The 27,571-nt window shown below is 34.5% G+C and overlaps 1 protein-coding gene across 4 annotated transcripts in view; it reads left to right on the top strand.

Annotated features, from left to right (window-relative positions):
* The first annotated feature begins 5,829 nt into the window (after nt 1-5,829).
* jus (EB domain-containing julius seizure protein) overlaps nt 5,830-27,571 on the top strand; it is an 85,339-nt gene continuing 63,597 nt past the window's right edge. For 2 of the 4 annotated variants that reach the window (XR_013260648.1, XM_077431974.1), the window contains exons 1-2: nt 5,830-6,038; nt 14,885-15,095. Coding sequence is in view for 2 of the 4 variants with exons in the window: in XM_077431974.1 (XP_077288100.1) it covers nt 15,011-15,095 (85 nt within the window). In the remaining 2 variants the exon portion in view is untranslated. Of the gene's footprint in view, nt 6,039-14,884; nt 15,096-27,571 lie in introns of those variants that run through there. The other 2 variants (XR_013260649.1, XM_077431980.1) reach the window with 1 other exon arrangement.

The following is a 27,571-nucleotide window of genomic DNA, read 5'->3' as shown; positions in this document are numbered from 1 at the left end:
TTACCTGTTGTATAGTCACGTATTCGGATATGTATTTCCAAGACAATGGGTCTTCCCGTACCGATTCTGAGAAATAACTAATAACGGTCATTGTTTAGCCTAAATGCACTTAGAGTCCAGATATAATCTTTGGAAGTAAGTGCATGCATTTAGTTAACCGATAACAGATATCCGTTGGTCTAAGTACAATTCGCTCAATCCACGGCGTACGTAACATTGCCTCCCTCTTAGGTCAAATCGTCCCGATTGACCAACAAATCATAACTGATAAATCTACAGTAGTTACATTTATCTCCGATATCAGTCACAGTTACATTTACAATTACAGCCGTTATCTTTACAGCTACAATGGAAACAATGACATTTAAATTCTACTACCGTTACCTTTACAATTCTAATTATGTCACAGTTAGATTAACATCACCTTTACAATTGAAACAATTACATTAAACCTTCGTTAAACTTCAATTTACGCCTCCTTTACAATGTAAACAATTACGTTAAACTTTCGTTAAACTTCAATTTACGTCACCTTTACAATGGAAACAATTACATTAAACTTTCGTTACACTTCAATTTACGTCACCTTTACAATGGAAACAATTACATAAAACTTTCATTACACTTCAATTTACGTCACCTTTACAATGGAGACAATTACATTGAACTTTCGTTACATTTCAATTTACGTCACCTTTACAATGGAAACAATTACATAAAACTTTCATTACACTTCACTTTACGACACCTTTACAATGTAAACAAAAACATTTAAAATTTCGTTACACTACGACTTACGTCATCTTTACAATGGAAACAATTACAGTAAACTTTCTAATCCCCTAAAATTAGTCATCCGATGTTTTACATTCACAAAAATGACGGTTGACCCTGGAAAATGTGCACCCCTCAGTCTGCCACTCTGTTGGTGGTGCTTCTTTTCCGTTCCATTGACCCAACTGAAATCCATTTCTTTCTGATGTATTTTCCCGTTACATCTGCGAGATGATCTAAACACTGCTGCAACTGTCCATGTATTTTTTCAGGTACTCGTGTTTCCACTAGTTTCCAACTAGATTTTTTTCGATGTTGACGTATATCAATTGTTCCGCTCTCTCTCGTTGAAGTCGCGATCTGGCGTTTCTTCGGTTTCAAATGCCCTCACGTGGTTGATCCAAGTCGCTTGTTTCCCCAACGTCCAAATTTGTTGCGGTGGCTCCGTCTTCCTATCATGTGGCCCAGCATCCTGCTGCAGACCAACGTTACACCCAGAACGTGCTTCCGTTGCCATTCCCTCTGAAGCGGTGCCTCTATCCTCCCAAAAGTGACTTGATTGACTCCGCCGACTGACCAACCAACATTTATCCAATCTGATAAATATGCCTCTCTGCCGTTGCATGGTTCCGATTGAATTCCATTTCAATCCGTTTACTTTCCGACTCTTCCAATTAGACTCGACTAGTTTCCAATTAGATTTTTTTTCAGTTCGTTGACATCTGCCCTCAACAAACAGTTGAAGGGAATAGTGGATTGTAATCGACATCTCTCAGTTGTAGTCGATCTCCGCTCCTCTTCTGACGACGACGCCCTCCCGTGGATCGACGCCACCTACAGCCGCTAATTCCTGCCACCCGCGGTGAATTGGCGAACCGCCCTCGTTCCGGTCGCCCCCTGGACCACTCTGCAACTGCCGGATGCCGCTCTCCGATGCTGCCCTTGACAACGCCTCAAGTTGTCCTCTCCCGGCAGCACCTGCACGAAACCTCCCGTTTCGCAACCTCCCTCCGTCATCCCGATGAATTCTTGCTCCTCCCCATTCCTGATCTCCACTCCTCTTCTGACGACGATGCTTTCCCGTGGATCGTCGTCACCTACAGCCGCTAATTATTGCTACTTGCGGCGAATTGGCGAACTGCCCTCGTCTCGGTCGCCCTTTGGATGACTCTGCATTTGCCGGATGCTGCTCTCCGATGTTGCCCTTGACAACGCCTCAAGTTGTCCTCTCCCGGCAGCACTTGTACGAAACCTCCCGTTTCGTAACCTCCTTCCGTCATCCCGATGACTTCTTGGCGGCCACCGCCGATAATGTCAAAGTCGAATTGCAGTGATAACTGCAATTCGACAGCCGAAAATGTGATGACCGATTCTGTGTGTTGCAGTGAAAACTGCATTTTTTTGTTTCGTGTCTCCATGGCTCGAACTCTCTCCTACAGCTCCCGAAGATGGCTTCGCTGTAGCTTCTCTTCCTTCGCTGGTGACTTTGTTCCACGGCCCATCTTGGATCCCACTTCTGACACCAGTGTTGCGTAAGGGTGGGTGGAGGATCCAAGTAAAAGGCCAACAGTCGTTTCACAGCATTTATTGATGATTAAGGAGTTACACACACTGTCACTGCTCCGTCCAGAATGAATTATATCGCCTACGTACCGCCTTATAAAGGGTAGATCTCTCAGGACGCCTAATCTGTTTACCTGTTGTATAGTCACGTATTCGGATATGTATTTCCAAGACAATGGGTCTTCCCGTACCGATTCTGAGAAATAACTAATAACGGTCATTGTTTAGCCTAAATGCACTTAGAGTCCAGATATAATCTTTGGAAGTAAGTGCATGCATTTAGTTAACCGATAACAGATATCCGTTGGTCTAAGTACAATTCGCTCAATCCACGGCGTACGTAACACTATTATACAAACAGCCACAAGTTTTATTTTATACACATCGGATCAAATGGATCGACTGATTTTTTAATTATATCAGTTTCCGTGTTTTAGGAACCAGCTCTACAAAACTAATATTAGTTATATACCGGCTCCATGCAGCCGGCGCCGGTGAACAAGCAACACATATGTACACCCAGCGCAAAACGATGCTTATTAGTTGCTTCACATGCAAATAACGATATATTTTAAAAGACTAGGAAAGGAATTTAAAATAACAGTTTTCGTATTATTTTCTACAACTCCTCTTCATCAATATGCAGCAAAAAAAAAAGCGAGTTCGTCAATAGATAACATTATGAGGGGAATCATTGTAAATTTGAGTAAAAATGATCATTTTTTTTATACCTGATTTCATAAATCAAAAAAATCGATAAAAACGGATATCAAGGGGACTTCAAATAATAGTAGGGAATACAAATAAAAATGTTTTTTTATTTTAATATTTAATGGGACCCCCTTTGTTTTTAATAAATAGTTTTATTCGTTTAAGTAGTGATTCATATTATTTTTTTAATAGTTCATCACTAATTTCATTGTAGCATACATCATAAATAATGTATTTGAATTATTTTATCGTTTTTGGTTTCTTACCTATCATTTTTTTGCCTATTTTGCTTCACATATTTTCGATTATATTTAGATCCGAGCTGTTTCCTGGCCATTCAATGGAGTTTATACATAAACTATCTTTATCTTGATCGATATTTAAAAAAAAAACAAATGGTGATATACCAATGCATTAAAAATAATTAAAATTAATTGTGAAAACAATTTGAATACTCTAAAATTTTGAACGATGCGCCGGTGCTGAATCATCGTGAAAGACAAGATCCTTAACTATTTCCGGTAAGCCTTCTAATGTAGGAATAACGCTTTTGTCGATGATTTTTTTATACTCCTGTGAGTTGACTATCTCATCTAGTTTAACGATTGACCGAACACCATACCGTGTGATGGCCCCCAATACCATACCATGGCGAATGTTAAACAGTCAGCGCTTAGCACGATTCTTTATAGCGTTTGCCTGATTTTTGTCGTACTTGCGCCATCCCATCTGATCCAATCAGGTTGAATTTGGATTCATCTGAAAAAGTAATCGTCTCCCAATCTAGAACTGTCCAATTTTTCTTCTTTTTGGCCCACCAAAGACGAGTATCCTTCATTTTCTTCGTGAGGAGGGTTTTTTTTTGCACGGCCCGTTAAAATAAACCAAGTTCATTTAGTTTATATTGAACTGTTCTAAGGCTTACTGTTTTTTCCAACTTCAATGAACTCAGACCTAATTTCTGACGCAGTTTTGAAACTATTTTGAAGTAAAATTCTCTTTAAAATCCGTTCGTCTCGAGAAGTCAGTTTTTTTGCCATTTTTCCTCTTTCGACAGGTGTTATGTCCATTGTTTTTTTATACTTCTTAAAAAATATAGTTATTGTAGGTAGAATACGTCCAAGTTCGTCGATAAATTTCCACAAAAGAATAATTTTCCTCCCAAAAAGTGACAATTTTTGATTTGTCGGCGATCGACAAAAATTCATATTTTACGCTCAACGCTCACAACACTAAAAAAAGACACGCACTACTTGAAAGTCTGGGGGAACTGACTTTAAAAGTTTTTGGCAACAATACGTTGAGGTATGCTGAAAACAACTGTAAAAGTATAAAAACAAAATTGCCAGAAAGTGAGACCCAATAGGGCGAAAAATGGGCCATTCCGGTAAAATTTGTGACTGATAAGCTTCGTTTTGCGCTGGGTGTATGTACATACAAACAGGGTCGCCGAGAGGAATCCCGGGCTCTGAGAAAATATGTAAATTACGGACCCTATGACAAACTAAAATAAAAATCTTGATATATAAATTTTAATTTACGAAAATCTATCAGAACTATTAAAAAATACCTACATACATATATGTATGCTGGTTGTTATTTTTTTTAAATAATTGTATTAGAAAATATGATATAACAAATACGATTTCATATAGACATTATTACTAACAACGGCGATAAATTCACTTGCACTGTTACTTTGGCTATCCATATTTAGGGCCATAATAAATAATAATATAACATATAAATAATAATCTAATATATAATTTCGAAAGAGACTTTGTATGTATGTAAGAAAATATGTAATGTTGGTTGGGAATTGTTAGGAAAGATTCTATGACGACATGGGGACAGGGGACGGGGGATATATATATATATATATATATATATATATATATATATATAGGTATGAGTGACGGACAGAAAAGCTAGAAAACCTCATGGTTTTAATAGCTCGTGATTCAGCTGACCTACTTAACAGACTAACACAGCTGGACAGGGAAAGTAGAAAAGTAGGATTAAAAATTAACGTAGATAAGACTAAACTATTGTTCAATAGTTCTTGCATGCCTGATAGCATCTCATTAGATGATAAACCAGTAGAAGTAGTAAATAATTATTTATATTTAGGTCAAATAATTGACATGTCTGGTAGTAAAGATGAAGAGATAAAGAGACGTATGAAATTAGGATGGAGTGCATTTGGACGGATGAATTTAGTCCGATACAGTTAGCGGTTTGGGAGATAATTGAATTCAAAAACTTAAAAAAAGGGGACACCTATGAGGGAAGGTACCATTTCTGGTCAACTCAAGAATTTACGTCGTATCGATAAGAATTTTAGTAACCGATACTAAGTTTCAGTTCGATAGTGTTCAATTCCCAAAATACACAGACACACACGCATTATTTCTAGATCGTGAAAACAGAATCAGTTCAGAGTTCAAATCAGTCAAAATCTCGAGTTCGAATTTTCGAATGGTCACAAAACTTCGTCTATTGTTACTACGTACATACATACATATGTAAATAAACACCGATTTTGGGGCTTGGGAAGACGAGTCCGAATGACGCAGAGGCAGTGGGCAGTGGGCAGTGGGCAGTGGGCAGTGGGCAGTGGGCAGTGGGCAGTGGGCAGTGTGTGTATGTGGAGTGCGTTTTGTCGTAGCGGTCGCCGTGGTACCGGGGGGTGGGCGGGGGAGTGGGCGGGGGTGGGGCGGCGCGGCGTAGCACATGCGCCCTGCCGCCGCCCCTACTGGTGCACAATACGGCATCGGGGCCAGTAGCGGCCGGCCTACCACCATCGCCACCATGCGCGGCGAGCGACAACCCTGAATCAGCCGCAGACTATCCGCGGCATGGACGAACCAGCGGCACCTTGAGACGCTGCCACCAGGACGTGAGCCGACGCACCCACCGCCCCTCGGGGACAGACACCCAGCTCGACCCTTGGCGCCGACCCTCCGTTGGGAACGGCCCAAAATGACATGGTTTGTGTGCGTTTATTTTGCCGCAGTCGCACCCATCGTATCGTGCCTCAATTGCAAGCTTTGCTCGTTCGCGACATCCCACTAGTTTGAAAGTGGCGCGCAACAACGCGCAACAACGCCGCGTCTGCTCCCCCTCCCTGCCTGATGCCGCTATAAACAAACGCCATTGTATAATTAATTGTATCAATTCGGTCTGTTTATCTTCATTTCTCATGAACTCAAATGTTGTTTCGAAATTGATTATCCTGCGGTAGTTTGCCGCTGCCTTCAAAATGCGACGGAATTTAAAAAATGTTTCATAAATTAGATACAATCACATGAATTCCAAATTGTTTGACATACATATGTACATACATACATTCAATAATAATAAAAATTTAATCTTAATAATTACATAGTAACTATTGCAAATACTGTTCATTCGGTATGAATGTCACGCCCAATTTGTGAAATTGTCTTTTATGTGAAATAGGCGAAAAATTGCCGATTTCACGAAAAATGCAAGCCCGTTACTTAATTCATGAATTAGGCATATTATCTGCCGAATGCGTGAGTTGTAGTCACAACTTCCACTTGTGAAATTATAAGTAACTTATTGTTAAATCAGTATTTCCTATCAGAGTCTAGAAACATAAAATAATACATATAATTTGAGATATGTTCAATCAATTGAAATAATAATTATTGAATAATATTCACAGCAATATGATATATGTAAATCGAAACGCTTTTTAGTATCTACTCATACATATAATATACTAGTCGTTTTACCCAGCTTCTCTCAGTATTTGTAATATAAAAGCTTAAACACGGTGAATCTAATAGTAAATACTCATTTGTTTTTTTATTTAAATTTATTTGAATCGAAAAAAAAAAATCGAATCGTCGTTATAGAAACTTTCCCAACCTAAAATACTTACATACATACATACAAAGTCTCTTTCAATATTATAATAATAATAATAATTTAAAAAAATAATAATTTGATGTCATATCAAAATAAATTTCTAAGCTGTCATGTCGACAGATAAAAAATTCACGTATTTGGCAGATAGTTTGTTTTATTTAGATATTAATTAACGTGCTTGTATTTTTCACGAAATCAGCAATTCCCTATTTCATGTATGTAATAGGCAATTTCACAAATTTAGCACTATATGTACATATGTACATATGTGTGTATGTACATATATACCAATAAATATATATAGTCGGTTATGAAAGTGCACAAGTTACAGTCCAAGTGTACATTTCGTTCTTTCTTGATCATACTACATACATATGTAGTTTGTTCACACACAAACCAATCTGGCTAGTTATACAGTACACAAAAGAAAAAAAATGACAAACGAATTAGTTTGTTCATGCACAAACTATTAGGCATAAGTATTTGTCCCATCCTCTTTGTACGTATACTTACTCTGAGTTGCAATATTTTTAATATTAGCGGAAACGGGAATTATAAAAGCGTTGTAATGTGGTTTATATAGGATTTCCCATTTCAAAAACTAGACGTTCTAACATTTCAGAGGCTTAGACAACGAAAAGTCTGGTATTTGAAGAATATTTTGACTTTTTGCACTTCGTGTATGAACAAACTAGTATGTTCATGAACGAACCGGAATGAATACTTAAATTGTCACATATATATATTTTTACTGATCTTTATTTATGTGTTGGAAAAATATGATTTGAAATATCGTACTTATTACGACACTGTCGTATTTATGAATGTATTTTCTAAGATTAAGTACCTGTTACATTATGCTTGAATAAAATGTTAAATTTTCTTAATCGAATAAATAAAGCATTATTTTTATAAATAACTAGTGTTTTTACCCGGCTTCGCTCAGCATTTGTAATATAAACAGCTTAAACATGGCAAAACAATCTAATAGTAAACATTCATTTGTTTTTTTATAAAATTTATTTGAATTGAATAAAAATAATATTTGACGATATCGATGTCAACGTCATAGAAACTTTGATTTATTTCCGATTCCCAACAAACCTTACATACAAAGTCTCTTTCGAAATTATATATTAAGATAATTAATGTTTAAATAAAATAAAATGATTCATTTGTTTTTTTTTTCACGTGAAAATAAGCGAATTTATAATCTACTCGGTAGCATTTCAAAATAAAAAAATCATATTTAGTATTGTAATACTCACCAAATACATAAAGGTTTCATCTACTGGATCCTTCTGGGAATGTCTTCTGTTCTGTAGTCCTGTAAAAATGTTGTCCTGATTATCTATGTGCGTGAATTTTTCTTCAATACATTTACATTTAATTTAATACATTTACAACACAATATACATATGTATTTCCATTTATTATAAGTCAACTGTATCAATTTTAAATGTCAACTATATCTATTTGTGTATTTTATTATATTTTCACCAATCGAAGAGAATACATTCGACATTAAACATTCAAAAACTACACAAAAGCACACCTTTAATGATATTTATATGTACATATGTATTTACATTGTACATATGTACATATGGGCCGTTAAAGTGGTGGAAGTCTAATTTTCAGTTCCAAAAACACTGCTTCTGTTTGACTAATTCACAAATTGTTATCACTTCTTATAATTCGATATGTCTCGGAAAAGCAGAATAAACGTATTACAGGCCATCAGTACTTTCATATATTGTTAAACGCAAAACATTTTATTTAATGTTTTGCAAATTATTTCTCAAAATGAAGAAAAGTGTCGTATGTCGTAATTCTGAATCCTAGTATCTGTCTTCTTCCAGTTTATGGTATCGTAAAAATATTTATACATTTGCAATATTAAAAATGCAATACTGAAAATTAAGCCCAATATGTATTTACGGCGGGTCTACGTGACGAGCCAGAATGTTAAATTACAGAAAACACAAATATCGGAAGGCAAAGATCGAAAATCGAAAGATCGTAAGTCGAAAGATCAAAATAAAAGGGTGCATGGTAAACGGTACATAGTCATGTACATACTCATTTAATTTGCGCGAGCCGGGTACAACAGGAACAAGAGGAACAGGCTTTTCCTCCCGTATTCTGCGCGCGCACATTAATACGGCGCACATTATTAAAACCAATTTTTTCAATTTTTAATTTTTTTTTCTTTCATTTTTGTTATGTATTATTGAAATATTAATAAACATATAGTAAAAAAATGCATACCAAAAATGTTTTTAGTTTTTTTTTTATTGAATTTTTAAAAACGCCCAAAATTTGTCCCTCTAGACTAGAATACCCCCTTGAACGTGGTACAAATTAATCAAAAACTCAAGATTTCGAGTATTCGATGGATGTATAAATTGAGTTTTTTGTCTCTGAAATGATATAAAAAAAACATGTATTAAATCAACATTATAAAAATCAAATTTAACACTTTACAATTCAAATTCAACCATAGGAAATGTATTTTTTTAAATTATTTTATGATTTTATCTCAATGAAGTCTACGAATATTATATGTGACCTTTAATATCAAAACCCAAAAAATCCATTTTCATAATTTTGAGCTAATGACGAAAAACGTTTTATCATTAAGTTTAATACTTCTATTAAAACAAAAAATGCAGCCATACTAAAAGTTGTCCATTTAAAAACTAAAATAAAAGTACTACTTCCGGTTGAGGTAAAAATACTATTACGTGTAAAAAAATTTCAGTCTGATCCGTTGAGCGGTTTGGGAGATTATTGAATTCAAAAAATTATAAACTAATAAAAAAGAGGACACCTATGTATAAGGGGGGTACCATTTCCGGTCGACTTAAAAATTTGAAAAAATCTTGAATTTGACACATATTTCAAATGAAAAACAACACCATATTTATTTCGTATACATACATACATATGTGCTTGTCGAATTGGTGGTTTCGTCAATGACTAGGGCTGTCCAACCTTAAAGGTATTAATAATAACTCGCATATTTTCAAATTTCATGATATAATTTAAAGAAAGGTGTGAGCCGTGTTGCGCTTACGACGACAGACGACTGAAGTGAGGAATTATGTTAACACGCGTGTTTTTAACATGTACTGAACCGAAATAACCGATTTTTTTGTCAGTTCAGTAATGGTTTCCAATTTTCAATTCAGTTCCGGTTCGGTGCCCTGAATATAAGTATGTATGTATCATATTATCAATTGCGGTTAAGATTATGTTTTTAATACTCGGTGCAACTACTTCTATCCAACCTTTGAATGTTGTATAGCAACATTTTAACCCTTCGAGTGCTGACGTATTTTATGTTGAAAGCCCGCCACGCTGAAAATTTCGCCAACATTTCCAACTAGAATTATTTAGAAATCCAATAGAAAGCAGGTATAAAAATTGTAGCTTATCCAAACACACCCTAGACAACTACCGCCGAGGATTTTAAGTTTTGTAAAGGTGTGTTTAGACTCTCTAATATATCTTGCAACAATATCAAATAAACAAAAGAAGTCTATTAATGAATGTATTTTTCCAAAACTACATAGTTCCATCTTCTACATTGTTGTTAAAATGTAATGCTCACAATCTAAATGCCAAGCCACAATCTAAAAAAGAAAAAAACTCAGCAGTTAGCGATTTCCATCGAGAAATTCTGCTATGGTTATAAATTCAGAAATTCTGGTGTAAACCAGTCTTTGACACGGATTACAGTTCAATGCATTTTTTTTTAATGCTACCTGGAAAGTCTTAGCGGGTAGTATTCTTGTTTATTTTTTACATATTCAAAATACAACGCCTATCGGCGTATTTCAGGCTCATGAACTTGTTGACAAAACGCCGATTGGCGTTGGTCAGCATTCAAAGGGTTAATCAGGTTTGGTTAAATTATATTTTTTCAAGTTTCTCAGATGCTTTGTTTGTAAATTGGCTTTAATGAATGCATTGACAAAATATATTTTAATGCACCATATTTATATGCATATTTATTGTCTTTTTTTTATAGTCACAATAAAAAAACTCATACAACGATGAAAAATACAGATAAAATAAAATTTTATTTTATATTATAACGCACATATGAAACGTTCACAAATTCACGTCATATAAATAAGAAGGTAGTCACGCTGGTGCGTGTCGTTTAGAATTTGATGAATTAACCAGATACGAGTCAGCCCACGTTATAGCAAATAATAACTATGCATGCGTTTAGAGTACATTTAATAGTGGAAAAAACCATAAGCGAAAATCAAATCGTTAACGATTATAACGTGTGTGACGTTCATTTTAAACAAAATATATTAAATTTTCCAAAATAAAAAAGTAATATACCTACGTATGCATGTTTGGGTGATAATTTTCCCGGGTTTTTCCCAGACAAGTGCGCTTATTCACTCTTCGTCTGAAGTAATAAAATGCATTCCTGGAAATTATTTAAATTCACAATAATAATTGTGAAGTGAGTGTATGTATGTGTCACGACACGTGCGTGTTTCAGCCAAAAGCCTAATTCTGAAATGATGCAGGTAAACTGTATTGCGAGGGAAACAAAGCCTTAAGGCTTTGTAGGTTGAAAGTTATCCGCATTGTGGCCACCCATACTACATACACATGTACATATACAATACATACAGAGTAAATCATAAGTAACGGAACACTTTGTTTTGTCAATAGCTTCGAAATTGTTTAAAACAAAACCAAAGTTTATTAAGTACTATCTTTTTGACTACTCCCAACTTATCTCAGCAGAATTTACACAAACTTTAAATATTAAAATATCAATAAACATAAATTTTATATTTATATCCTCAACATGTAGGTCAATTTTGAGGACAGCAAATGTCACCAACTTCATATAGCTTTTCTTCTTAACAACACAACACGACTTCAAACATGATCCAAAGACTTTTAAAGCTAGCATCACATTTTTACGCAAACGATAAAAATTTAATTGAAATTTATCATAATAATTAACATACAAATTTTAATGAAATATAATTTATATTGGATACATCAAAAGTTATTATATGTAGAAACAGAATGCTCCATTATTTGTGTCTCAATCTGTATATAATACAATTATATCTGAAAAGCTAATTTATAAAGTTTCCAAAGCGAAACTTTTCCCCAATACTATTGTACTATTACAATATTGTTCTTAAGAATTTATCGCTTATTATTTATTATTTATCGTATAATTTTTCAGGCTTCCAATATTTGTACCTATTACGAGGTATTCCAATAAAAAAAGTTGTGGCGATAAAATTCCGTCGATATTAAAAAAAAATTATACCATCAATTAAATGGTTGAAATACCAACGTGATGATAATAGATAACAATAACCCAAGGTATTATATTTCAATATTAATTAATGTACAAACATGCATATACTGCCATTTGAAAACATTCTAATTAATATACAATTGCATACTTTCAACTATAGTTAAGCACATATTTAAAATCGCAAATGTGAACATGTGCATTTGAAAATTTTATCATTGTTTTAAACGGTTCCCATAAATCGACCTCACTAGGGTCATAATTAGACAAGATAACACCAAATGTCTGGGTCACGATTGTGATTATACTTATTTATATTATCGTGACGGTTATAAACGGTGGCACAGTTGTTAATCGACCGACTTTTTGCAACATACAAGATACATATGTAAATAGTGATTAAAAGAAAAACGTAAGCACGTTTAACCTTCCTTTGTTTCGTTTACTCGGAAAAATGAAAAGCTTGATGGTGTTGACACAATTATGCTTTCGTGGAAAGTTGCAAGGCGAAAAAAATGCACACACGCAAAACACCTACCTCCTCGAAAATTCAAGTCCTATTCACATGTTAAGCTAAATGAAATGTACAGTATGAAACGTCCTTTGGATTCAATGAGTATCATTCAATTGTTTACTTTGAATCTCGAATCCCGCAGATCGATGGTATTATTTGGCTCTGACAAATATCCATGGAAATGAAGAGACATTTGTGTACACAAATATTTAAATTTCAATTGAATATATTGATTATACAATGTAAGGAATAATTGAGGAAATTATTGAAAATCATTATTATATTCCATAGGTATTCTTGTATTGTTAACAAATGGCAAAAAAATATTTTATTTATAAATTTGTATAGCTATTATCTGTATTCAATAAATGTCGTTTTACATAAAACATTTCGAAAATAAAACAACATACGTATACTTTCAAACTGTATAATATTTAGATATTACAGGTATGAAAAAGGGTTTTCCGATTTACATTAAACTGTAAAACCTACTGCATATAATATATATATATATATGTATGTAGGTTATAGAGAATCGACCCTGTTCCTTTACATATTCTTAAGTGGTCAAATTTACATAAGGCTCTAAATTCCATTTTTATAAAAGCACACCCATACTTAAAGGTATACTTGTTATGATAATCATGTCCTTTGACCTTTTTTTAATTTTATTAAAATAAAAGAATAAACTTTTTTTATTCTAAATAACGTGGAACTCCAAACATTTTGCGTGATATTCTGTTACCTCTGTAATTTAGCACTTAATAACATCAGATAAAAAAATGCTTAAGTAATATACAAATGTAGTTTATATTTCAATCGTGAATTCATCGTATGTGTGGGTATATTTGTATGTACATATGTATGTATGTATGAATTATGTGTATGTAGGTACTAAAACTTGAAATGAAATTTCAAGCCACATAATCGGATCGTAATAAATAGCCACATTCAAATCATTTTCTTTATATGGGCCTGTGTATTATCACTGAGTGTAAATATTCGTTCGATTTTCGCGAATTAAAATTTTTCATTATAGAGATCGGTTTTTTTACTGCCTATCGAAAGTGATATATGTACATATGTATGTAAATATGGGCCGATGTATTTGATTTCATATATGTACATACATATGTATATAGTATTCCTGATCGATAACTACGATATTTGTATTGTACTACGCCAAATTACACAACTTTAATTGCATATTTGGTTTTGGAGATATTTTGATTAGACGAAATATTATTTTGTAAAATGAAATTTTGAGTTGACATAGATATAATATAAATATATATATATATATATATATATATATATATATATATATATATATATATATATATATATATATATATATATATATATTACGGAATGAAGCATCTGATTCATTTCGTAATAATATTTTGAGCTCTTGACAGACTTGCTTCCCGGTAGTTGCTAAAGTAATCCTACGGATTCTTTAAAAATAAGCTATCCATACCAATGACACCCCTAGACTAAGCCTCACCCTTAGGTGAAGTTAAAAAAAGCCGCCCTTTCTAAAAAAATAATTTATTTCGATGTAAAATAGTAATAAATTAATTTAATAGAATAAATAAATTTATAAGTTAATATTCACAAATATCTTGACTTTTTTTAATATGTACATATATGCATATAGGTATATATATACATACATGCTTTAATGAAATAAATTAAGACGCACCTAGATCAGTTGAGAGTTGGGGTTTCATTTTTGAATGAAATATTATTTATAATAAAATATAAACGGAATATTATATGTATATTACAATTACTTTTGACACATTTTTCCTCTTTGGTTTGCCGCCCCTTAAAATGTGCCGCCCTTAGATACCGCCTTACTAGCCTATGCCCCCGGGACGTCCTAGAACTACACGTCTACTTTTCCACTGAGGAATTATAGTCAGCCTTCTCACATAAAATAAATTGGAAGGATGTCAATGTATTCGCACATAGCAATACCGACAACCGGGCGAATGATCCGTACAAATCCGAAAAAATTGTTTTCGATCATATTAGGTAATTTAAATTACGGGTCTAAAATTGCGTGGTGATACTGTGCGAATTTTTTTCTGATAAGTTTTCTCTTGCAGGATCCGTCGAGGCATGTGACGATAGTGTGCGTGTGTACCGTGTAGAGAGGCGGCAGCGGCAACAGCAGGAGCAGCAGCAGCGACATCAACAGCAGCAACAGCAGCAGCAGCAGCAGCAGCATCAAGATGATGGTAGCAGGGCTGCAGCTGATGCTGGCCGCGGTCGCCCTGCTAGCACCGCGGCTGGCCCATGCGCAGGCCACAAATACCGGTCAGTACCATCAAAATATATCATACACATCAAAAACCCCAAATACCTAATATTCGTAAAAAAAACTTTCTTTGCACGTACTCATACATATGTACTAATGGATCAATTCTGACAAACAACAACAAAGATATATTTGTTGTTGTCGACACATTTGTTCCAATATAAATAAATGTGCTTTTAGCTGGTGTTTTTATATAATCGCCTTTGTATCCGGTTTCCGTTCAGTTATATCCGTACGAGGACTTTTGTTAAATTTAAACAATTAAAAATTAGGCCTAATGTCTGTACAGCCAAATGTCCGTTCGGCCAAGCGTCCGTCGGCCAAGCATATTTTCGACCAATAATCCACCGTTGTATCACTGTTTGCCAAAGTGGGCGATATCTTCCGTCCTATAGGCGCTGGAGAAATATAGTGACGTTGCTAGACACAGGGAAGTTGAAGAGCGAGTGCTCTAAAACTGAAGCCTATCCTAAAATTCATTATTTTTAAAAGCTTTTTATTAGTTTCGCTAGGAGCTTGTTGGCGATTGTGATATTGAAATGTCCTTAAGCTTCAAGCTTTTATATTATATAATATTTAGTCATATAAAGAAATTCTTCTAAGACAATCGTGCCTTTCTGCAAATCGACCTTGCATAACTTTTACTATTCAATATTTATGATTTTTACTAATATATACATTCATATACATATATATGTACGTAGTTAATCGGGGGAAATTCGTCTAAAATAATCTGACTTTTAATTTTTTTATATAAATTTATACATACATAGGTATGTATAGTTTTTATTAAAAAACTTAAATATCGCAATAAAAAAATTACCTACGGTGCATTTCGTCTAATTTTTACTTTATCTATGTACGTAGTAACAATAGATGAAGTTTTGTGATCATGCGAAAATTCGAACTCGAGATTTTGACTGATTCGAACTCAGAATCGATCACTGATCACGTTTTCATGATCTAGAAAAAAATGTGTGTGTGTGTGTGTGTGTGTGTGTGTGTGTGTGTGTGTGTGTGTGTGTGTCTGTGTCTGTGTGCGTGTCTGTGTGTGTGTCTGTGTGTGTGTGTATTTTGGGGATATTTTTAACACCGTTAGTCCTATCGAAATGAAACTTAGTATCGGTTAATGAAATTCTAATCGACACGTCGTAATTTTTTTCAAATTTTTAAGGTGACCGGAAATGGTACCTCCCCTTATAGGTGTCCTCTTTTTTTTAAGTTTTTGAATTCAATTATCTCCCAAACCACTAACTGAATCAGACTGAATTTTTTTTAAATATGATAGAAATAATAATTTTTATAACCTTATATTTTTTAAATATTTCTATCTGAACCGGAAGTAGTACTTTTACTCTAGAGAATCGAGGTTTTTTATGTTTTCCTCAGAAACCTTTTGATTTATTGAACTGAAATTTCATATCTAAAAGTAAAAGCTTAATACCAAGTTATATATAAAATTTAGTAAGTATCTGTCAACCGGAAGTGGCAGTTTACTCTTGTTCGATTTTTCTTCCACTATTTTTTTCGACCCCTTAAACATGTGTGTTCGTCACAAAAAAATTCAAGTAAAATTCTTGTAGCAATGTTATGAAAATAAAAAAAAATTATTAAATTTTATAAACCGGAAGTGGGATTTTTTTCACTTAGAAAGGTTGAAAATGTTGTGCCCACTACTCTGTCCACACCCCTAAGCGTATTAAGCTGAAAATTTATATTTCTATCCTTTATGTTCTAACTTAGAGCTGGTAGGGTTTTGGTCAGAACTCGTAAACCGGAAGTAGTATTTTTTTTTTTTAAACAATTTTTCATCATTTTTCAATTATTTTATTTTGACCTTTTAAATTGTTTTAAGCTTCTTGATATTTGTTGTGTATAATAAAAATCGTAATTTTAAGTAAAAATAAAAAAAATCACTTAATTTAATGAACCGGAAGTGGGATTTTTTTCCTCGTAGAAAGGTCAAAAATGTTGTGCCCACTACTCTGTCCACAACCCTGAACGTATTAAGCTGAAAATTTATATTTCTATCCTTTATGTACTAACTTAGAGCTGGTAGGCTTTTGGTCAGAATTTGTAAACCGGAAGTAGTATTATTTTTAAAAACAATATTTCATTATTTTATTTTGACCTGTAAAATTATTTTTATTTTCTTGATATTTAATGAGCATAATAATACTGATAGTGATTTTTAGTGAAAAAAAAAATTTGAACAAAATCTGACAACCGGAAGTAGAACTTTTGTTTTGTGCAAGTTTCCATACATTTGCGCTCAATTTGTATCGCTATCATAGTCATCAGTTCAATATCGAATTTTGTTTTGTAACCTTCTTATATTCCTCAAATACATAGATAAAGTCATGGGTTGGTCACACCCGAATTTTTTTTTATGGTTACATTTTTAATAAAAAAATTCTTATTTGAAATTTTCGCGTGTGGTACAACTTTAAAGTATTTGAGTTAGATTTTTGTTGATATTTAAAAATAAATAGCATCTCAAATGTATGTACTTCATACATACATACATACATACATACATATGTTCATATATACTTTCGTATATGAGTATATTCCAAATGATAAAAGAACATGAGTGTTTTATAATTCATTTTATTTGTATTTCATACTATTTTAAAAATTTGGCGAGTAGTCTTCAGTAGTCTATAAGTACACTTGTCACTGTACTAAATAATAATGTGCTCAGTTTTCGTGCGTTTAATAAGCGAGTGTTCTCTTGTCATGTGTTCAGTTGTCTGGTCACCCTACAAATGAGATACAAATTTTACACACGACAATTCGATCGTAATGTGTTTTTATTAAACAAAATTTAAAAATAACAAGCACTTTTATACTCCTTCGATTGTTTTTTGCTATTGGATAATCGCTCACTTTCGCTTATACATACATACATAAATGCGTTATTGCTTTATAAGATCACCTCTTACATCAATATCTTTGGATTGATTTAATTATTAGAGCTCAGTCTTCTTTTCGAGATACCAAGATCTGGTAGTGTGCATATACATGTACATATGTACATACATATATTATGTAATAACTACATATAATCGCGTACTCGGATAGACTCGATCAAACCAATTTGGAGCAAGAGTTGTGTTTTACCATCACAATGTCCGTTGAAACGCATGATATTGACCGTTGGTTTCGTCATAATATTTTGAATATTCTATCGTAATCAATAGCTATATTCGTTATCTGTCTGATTTACTTTGAAACGTCAACGACGTTTTAATTGCGATCATCCTGATTATTGCCGAGGGAAAACTTCGTTCGCGATGTGAGCGCGCTTTCATTGCGATTTTATTGCAGGTGGATATTGTATGTGCTGAGCTATAAAAATATCATGACTTTGTATAATTCGAGAATTTATTATACGTGTATGTCAATTCCAGTGCGGTATGAAAATTGCACGTTATAAATCAATTAATCAATATTGAACGAATAATTGATACATTACTCGAAAATAAACATCGGCTACTTAATTCACCACTCTTTTCAAACCACACTAGTGCAAGGAGTTATCAATTTTTTGATAGTGAGCCAATTAGCACATTTGTCCGACTTCTACTGCTACATAGTGGAATATTCGAATATATTTAATTTAAACATTAAACCAATTATTACTTAAGTGGTAGGTCGCAGCCAGCCCTAGGAAACATTTAAAGTCTTCAAATAAAATGAACCTTTGTTATCAACTGGTATACTTTTAAGATTAAAAAAACAGAATCATGAGGCGAGAATTAAGATTTTTACGAGTCGCTTAAAATAAATAAATAAATAATAAAAAAATTAAAAAATATATTTATTTATATGTATATACATAAACGTATATACATATATCTATATATATACATCCCACAATCATTACATTTAATAAAACGAAAAAATCCCACTTCCGTTTTATTAAATGTAATGATTTTTTTTATTTCGAAAAATCGAACAAGATGCTGTCAAAAAACTAAAAAACTGCCATATCTGGTTGACGAATCTTCATTTATTTTATATGTGTATTACTTGATATTAAACTTAAATTTCTAAATATGAAATTTCATTTTAATACATTGAAAGGTTTTTGAGAAAAACATAAAAAAATCTCGATTACCTAGAGCAAAAGTACCACCTAGTAAAATTTTATGTATGAAATTTCTCATTTCTATGTACTAAGTTTCAGTTCGATAGGACTAACGGTTTTCCAAATGGTTATTTTGATCGTTTCTCTGAATGTTTAATATTTTTTTCGAAATATTGGGGTTTATAATACATATATGATACTAACGGTATTACCCGGCTTCGCTCGGTATTTGTAATATAAACCGCTTAAACATGACTAATCTAATAGTAAACATTTTATTAAATTTATTTGAATAATTTTATTTTATATAAATTTAGTTGAATACTCATTTGTTTTTTTTTTTATTAAAACTGACTGTCACGAACAAACAAACATATACAGTAAGTCTCTTATAAATAATTATATGTATAAGAAATTATATGTATACCAGAATCCGGCGCCTGCGCCCCCGCGACTTCGACCCCTAGGGCTTTGCCCCCGGCATGAAGACGGCTTCGCCTTCGGTGCCCCCTTCGCCCCCGGCGCGAAGGGCTTCGTCCTCGGCACCTTCGCCACCAGGAAATTCGAATCCTTTGAATCGAAAAAAATCGAATCGGCGCATATGAATCGAAAAAAAAAACTACGTACAAAGGTTACATACATACATACATATATGCAAAGTCTCTTTCCAAATTATATATTAGATTCCTGACCCGTGACTATGAATCATTTATTGGACGGATCTGGGCGCTTTTGTTCCTCGCGGTTTTTTCGGTGCAGTTTTTTTACGCGCTATTGTTGTGGCTTCTGTTGGACGTATCTGTTCAGCGAGGGTATAGTATTTCTATTCTTTGTACCGTGGACTTCAAACATATTTTTGTACGTAAATTTGTAAGCTTAAATGAATCCAACGTGGGTATGCATGTATGTATGTATGTATGTACATATGCACATACATACATGCAAATGTATGTACATATTGAACATACATATGTATATCATTGTAAAAATCTCCCATTCTATTGAACGATAAATGCGTGAAAAATTAAAGAACATACTCAAGTGTGTGTGTGTGTTTCCCTTATAAATGTTTAATCCGCTCTGTCGAAGAAGGGTAACGCGTTCAAATAATACATAATACAAAACTAGGAAGTTTTATTACTCACCCCGCAGCACAGTTGAACACTTTGTGTACATAAATACATACATATGTACTGATGTATGTATGTACTTACATATTTCTGTGTCACTGACATCTCATAGCCGTTTCGTCAAAATGGATTTTATAATAGCAAAGCGTGTCTTTCTTTCCCTTCGTTATGTATTATATCAATTTCGGTTGTTTATTAGGCCATTCATGCGGAATTTGAATTTGGTTACGTTGAATGTTTACATACATACATACATATGTACATATATGTATGTACGTATGGATTATATTATGTGTATTCATCATTTAATAATCACGTTGAAATGCGAGCTCAAATTTTCAATACAATCTAGAATTTAATTTGTGTCGCTTGCAATTCAATTTCAGCCTCCACTCCAAATCAGTAATAAAGCAGAGCAACTGTTCGTTATTACCGAAACATTGCAGGGTTAATTTAATTTTGCATCCGTATTTCTGTCACAACGATAAGATCTCCCTGGAAAGTCATTGATTGAGAATTTCTATTATTTCATTATTTCTAAGAATATTTATTAAATTATATTGTACATAATCCATAAAAGCCGCTTTTATTAGGAAGATACGACTCATTTTTTCATTAAGTAGTAGCTGTTAATACCAAGAAAATGCCTACCAGTATCTTAATCAGCAGTATGGCTCAATGTGTATATTTAGCGTGTATGTTTAGCACCAAGTGATCAGTGGGATCGATCCGCTATACTACTGGTTAGATTTGAGGGTATTCGTGACTCCAAATCGATCGTTTCTTATCAGAGTTTGCCAATTTTATCTGATCATTGTTGAAACGGTTCCTAAAAATTGGCAAAAAATCATCTTTAATGTTGTCACAAATCTTCTGTATTTATTGTATGTACAATTTCTAAAAAATATGTACAAATCTAAAATCCATCGATATCTCAATGGATTAATTGTTATTTCGTGTTCTTCAGCTTCTGGAAATACAGTGGTCATATGTCGGTAACATGATCCATTCCAGTTAGATATTAGTCTAAATAGCGCAGGATAATTTTACCTTACAGCCATTTATATATGTACTTACTTTTTAACGGTTTTTCTTCGAAAATGTGGAGAAAAATATTTATTGCTAGCTGTACTAAAAATAAATTTTATTCTACTGTTGCGTACAGGGGTGGGTGGAGGATCCAAGTAAAAGGCCAACAGTCGTTTCACAGCATTTATTGATGATTCAGGAGATACACGCAGTGTCACTGCTCCGTCCAGAATGCTTTATATCGCCTACGTACCGCCTTATAAAGGGTAGATCTCTCAGGACGCCTAATCTGTTTACCTGTTGTATAGTCACGTATTCGGATATGTATTTCCCCGATATTGGGTCTCCCCGTACCGATTCTGAGAAATAACTAATATCGGTCATTGTTTAGCCTAAATGCACTTAGAGTCCAGATATAATCTTTGGAAGTGTGTGCATGCATTTAGTTAATCCGATAACAGATATCCGTTGATCTAAGTACAATTCGCTCAATCCACGGCGTACGTAACATTGCCTCCCTCTTAGGTCAAATCGTCCCGATTGACCAACAAATCATAACTGATAAATCTACAGTAGTTACATTTATCTCCGATATCAGTCACAGTTACATTTACAATTACAACCGTTATCTTTGCAGTTACAATGAAAACAATGACATTTAATTTCTACTACCGTTACATTAACGTTACCTTTACAATTTAAATTCTGTAACAGTTAGATTAACGTCATCTTTACAATGGAAACAATTGCATTAAACTTTCGTTACATTTCAATTTACGACACCTTTACAATGTAAACAATTACATTAAACTTTCGTTACCCTTCAATTTACGACACCTTTACAATGTAAACAATTACATTAAACTTTCGTTGCCCTTCCATTTACGACACCTTTACAATGGAAACAATTACATTGAACTTTCGTTACATTTCAATTTACGTCACCTTTACAATGGAAACAAAAACATTTAAAATTTCGTTACACTACAATTTACGTCATCTTTACAATGGAAACAATTACATTAACCTTTCGTTACCCTTCAATTTACGACACCTTTACAATGGAAACAATTACATTGAACTTTCGTTACATTTCAATTTACGTCACCTTTACAATTGAAACAATTACATAAAAACTTTCATTACACTTCACTTTACGTCACCTTTACAATGGAAACAATTACAGTAAACTTTCTAATCCCCTAAAATTAGTCATCCGATGTTTTACATTTGGAAATCATTATTTGTTAGCTCTTCGGTCCAAAATTTCTCACGTGTTTGGTCCATGTTGCTCGTATCACCAAAGTCCAAATTTGCTATGGCAGCCCCGTATTCCTGTCATGTGGCCCAGCATCCTGCTGCAGACCAACGTTCAACCCAGAACGTGCTCCAAAGCCATGTCCCACAAGAATCGCTCCCATCCTCACAAAAGTGACTTGGTCCATGTCTCTCGTGTCACCATCGTCCAAATTTGCTACGGTGGCCCAGTGTTCCTATGTTATGTGGCCCAGCATCCTGCTGCAGACCAACGTTCAACCCAGAACGTGCTCCAAAGCCATGTCCCACAAGAATCGCCACCATCCTCACAAAAGTGACGGTTGACCCTGGAAAATGTGCACCCCTCAGTCTGCCACTCTGTTGGTGGTGCTTCGTTTCCGTTCCCTTGACCCTGGAAAATGTGCACACCTCAGTCTGCCACTCTGCTGGTTGTGTTTCTTTTCCGTTCCATTGACCTTGGTAAATGTGCACCCAACAGTCTGCCACTCTGTTGAATGTGCTTCTTTTCCGTTCCATTGACCCAACTGAAATCCATTTCTTTCTGATGTATTTTCCCGTTACATCTGCGAGATGATCTAAACACTGCTGCAACTGTCCATGTATTTTTTCAGGTACTCGTGTTTCCACTAGTTTCCAACTAGATTTTTTTTCGATGTTGACGTATATCAATTGTTCCGCTCTCTCTCGTTGAAGTCGCGATCTGGCGTTTCTTCGGTTTCAAATGCCCTCACGTGGTTGATCCAAGTCGCTCGTTTCCCCAACGTCCAAATTTGTTGCGGTGGCCCCGTCTTCCAGTCATGTGGCCCAGCATCCTGCTGCAGACCAACGTTCCACCCAGAACGTGCTTCCGTTGCCATTCCCTCTGAAGCGATGCCTCTATCCTCCCAAAAGTGACTTGATTGACTCCGCCGACTGACCAACCAACATTTATTCAATCTGATAAATGTGCCTCTCTGCCGTTGCATGGTTCCGATTGAATTCCATTTCAATCCGTTTACTTTCCGACTCTTCCAATTAGACTCGACTAGTTTCCAATTAGATTTTTTTTCCAGTTTGTTGACATCTGCCGTCAACAAACAGTTGAAGGGAATAGTGGCTTGTAATCGACATCTCTCAGTTGTAGTCGATCTCCGCTCCTCTTCTGACGACGATGCTTTCCCGTGGATCGTCGTCACCTACAGCCTCTAATTCTTGCTACTTGCGGCGTAAGTAGACTGGCGAACTGCACTCGCCCCGGTCGCCCTTTGGATGACTCTGCAATTGCCGGATGCTGCTCCTCGATGTTGCCCTTGACAGCGCCCCAAGTTGTCCTCTCCCGGCAGCACTTGTACGAAACCTCCCGTTTCGTAACCTCCTTCCGTCATCCCGATGAATTCTCGGCGGCCATCGCCGATAATGTCAAAGTCGAGTTGCAGTGATAACTGCAATTCGACAACCGAATATGTGATGACCGATTCTGTGTGTTGCAGTGAAAACTGCATTTTTTTTATTTCGTGTCTCCATGGCTCGAACTCTCTCCTACAGCTCCCGAGGATGGCTTCGCTGTAGCTTCTCTTCCTTCGCTGGTGACTTTGTTCCACGGCCCATCTTGGATCCCACTTCTGACACCAGTGTTGCGTACAGGGGTGGGTGGAGGATCCAAGTAAAAGGCCAACAGTCGTTTCACAGCATTTATTGATGATTCAGGAGATACACGCAGTGTCACTGCTAAGTCCAGAATGAATTATATCGCCTACGTACCGCCTTATAAAGGGTAGATCTCTCAGGACGCCTAATCTGTTTACCTGTTGTATAGTCACGTATTCGGATATGTATTTCCCCGATATTGGGTCTCCCCGTACCGATTCTGAGAAATAACTAATATCGGTCATTGTTTAGCCTAAATGAACTTAGAGTCCAGATATAATCTTTGGAAGTAAGTGCATGCATTTAGTTAACCGATAACAGATATCCGTTGGTCTAAGTACAATTCGCTCAATCCACGGCGTACGTAACACTACTATAATTTGCATAATATTACCTTAAATACTTATGTCTCCGGGACGTCACTTTTCGCAAGTGAAATATTCAATTTAAAATATGACAAGAGAGTATACTGAAAGTTATCTATTATATCAAAGTCATCTGGACTGTAATAGTGTGAAAAGCCCGTCAATATACATATGAACATACATATATCATCAAGAACAACCAATGGTGTTGAACCTCGAGCTGATCATTCAGTAGGGATTGCAATTTAGCGTCAAATTTCGTAAGCCGATAAACAGTAAATGATTTATTCCACTACCGGTATACCGGCATTTACCGGTAGATGAAAAAAACCTGTTTGATTGGAAACCGTGGATTAGATTTGAAAAAAAAACCGTGGATTAGATAGATAACTACATATATGTGGTTACTTTTCCTAACAACGTAACTTATATTGAATCGTAAATAATTATAAATAAATCTCAAGTGAATAATGACATATAAATGCATTAAAGTAAATTCATAACAATAAATAAATTTAATTTTTTTTATTTTTTACTCTTAACCAATCATATTTATTTATTTAAAGTTTGGACCACTTGAAAGTTTCGAAAGTTTTGAAAGTTTCATAATTGAAACAACCGTCTGATCGCGTTTATTAAAATTTGGTTGGTCTGTGTTGCCAGCAGTGGTGTCACCTCAATTTTGGAACAATGGGTTTCCAAATTTTTTGCAAAAATTTTATTTTGAAAATATATATATTATATGTATATAATATACTTTTTTTTTCGTTCAAGGCACTATTACATAAATTTTCAATATTTGTATAATTTTTGACAAAAATCAAATGAATTTTTAGATTAAGGTTTCCGGAAACTTGATTTTTATCAACAGGTTTCCGGAAACCCATGGAAACCATTAGGGTGACACCACTGGTTGCCAGTGAATTTATCAATTCAAAATTGCCACATTAAATACTGAAAATAAACAAATTCCAGACAACTTAATCTACAATACGCCATTTACATCGATTTTTAATGTAATATTCTGCAATTAAATGCGCGTATTTAATTTACGACAAAATACTTTACGGTAAACACCGGTAAATTTTAACCGATATTGCAATCCCTATCATTCACACCACTATGATTCTCCAGCACAAATAAATTCAGTAACTTTCGTCGACTGACTTTCTATTGCACATACAAATACTATTATTAAAAACATAGTTATGTATGTATGTATATCAATACACGAATAGAATATATGCCGGAATTAAAACACCAAGCGTGTTTTTAATCGTAGCATCCATCGGCTAACATTTACCCAAGTTACGTATAATACTTATGTATGAAGTATGTACGCCTGAAACAATAAGCTTTTGCCTCCGTCGGGATTTGATGAAATTTAACGGTGACAAAAGCTAAAATATACACGATAAGATACATACATATATACACGCGTGAATGATAGGCTTGGGGAGTATCGATGTTGTAAAAAAGAGAGATTACTTTGAACGTATACATATATCTGTAAAAAGATTCAATTATGATATTTGTTTGGTATGAGCGGATAGCGCCAGGCTTTTGTTTGTGCGAAGCTAGCTAGTCGGTCGGTGTCGTAGCGTGATACTATTGCATGGGGTTTGCAGAGGGGGTGGTTTTATGGCGGAGGGTTGAAAAAGAAGGTTAAATTGTGCACTCGCTACGGAGACACGCAGCCAGTTACGCATTATGAAGTTTGTATTTATGTATGTATGTACATACATATGTATGGTTCGTGACGTCATCGCTACCTTTTGACTTTTGCCTCTCGACCTCCGTGCATTTAAATATGGTATGTATAATATTAATGTTGTTAAACATTTCTGTGGGTGAATTAATTATCGTTAATGTCCACAGTATAATGCGTACATAAGTGTTTTACTTGTCTTTCTTTTGGATATCGTTTATGTATGTACATATCGTGTCCTTAAAGCGCAGTGCATACAATTTTCCCCAACCATTTTTTTAGTATTTTTTATAATACTAAAAAATTAAGAATAGATTAACGTGGCAAAAATTGATTTTTTTACCTGCAGCTCGAATACCCGGGTTATACAAAATACAAAAAATCAAAAAACTTTCTTGAGTTCTAGAAAAACACAAATGTCGCTCGCCACACGTTTATTTTACGCCGACGCCGGCGAGCTTCTGGAGAAAGGGTGACGAGGGAAAGGGGACAATACGTTTGTTCGCGAATCTTCGAAAAAGTGCAAAGATTAAGAGATATTAGCGCTGTTATTTTTGACCCGTGTTACTTTTGGCCCCGGTGTCCCCTACATATGTTTCGGCGATTGGGATATTTTTTAAGCAAAAGTCAAATAGGGAAAATTATCGATATTGACAAACACTGAAAGTCGCAGCATATTATTTTAAAAATATTTATCAAATCAATTAGCCAGAAATATAGCTCATTTCGATAGCGACTCAAGAGGTCCCGGATTCGAACCCTGATTGTACAGAATTATACGTTGTATGATTTGTAGTATTTTTGCATCCGATGCACCATTCGCGTCCTTTCGCAATCGCTCACCCCATGGAGTGTTTTCAGTGATATTTTATCCTTGTATTGACATATGTAGGTTTGACAGTGATCTATATCGGTGATTCCAATATTTGAAGAAATTTAGAAGGAACTTGTCGAAATAATAAGATCGTACGAGTTACATAATATAGCATTATGATACGCTTCTCACTGCCAAAGTCCACGTATGCGTCCCGTGCCGCGCTTTTGAGTTGTGTTTTTACTATTATATATTTGCTACTCCAACTCGGTCGTTTTCCATTCAGAGTTTGCTAATTGATCTGATCAAATTGTTGGAAAGGTTCCTCGCAAATGGACTATCTACATTTTTTTATAAATATATATGTATAAACTCGCTAAATAATCATTTATACGTATCTTAAAGCAAAAAAATGAAAATCATTAGAAAAAA

This window comes from Arctopsyche grandis, chromosome 1, assembly GCF_051622035.1.
Source record: "Arctopsyche grandis isolate Sample6627 chromosome 1, ASM5162203v2, whole genome shotgun sequence".
NCBI classification, from domain to species: Eukaryota; Metazoa; Arthropoda; class Insecta; order Trichoptera; family Hydropsychidae; genus Arctopsyche; species Arctopsyche grandis.
This window is presented reverse-complemented; position numbering and strand designations above follow the sequence as displayed.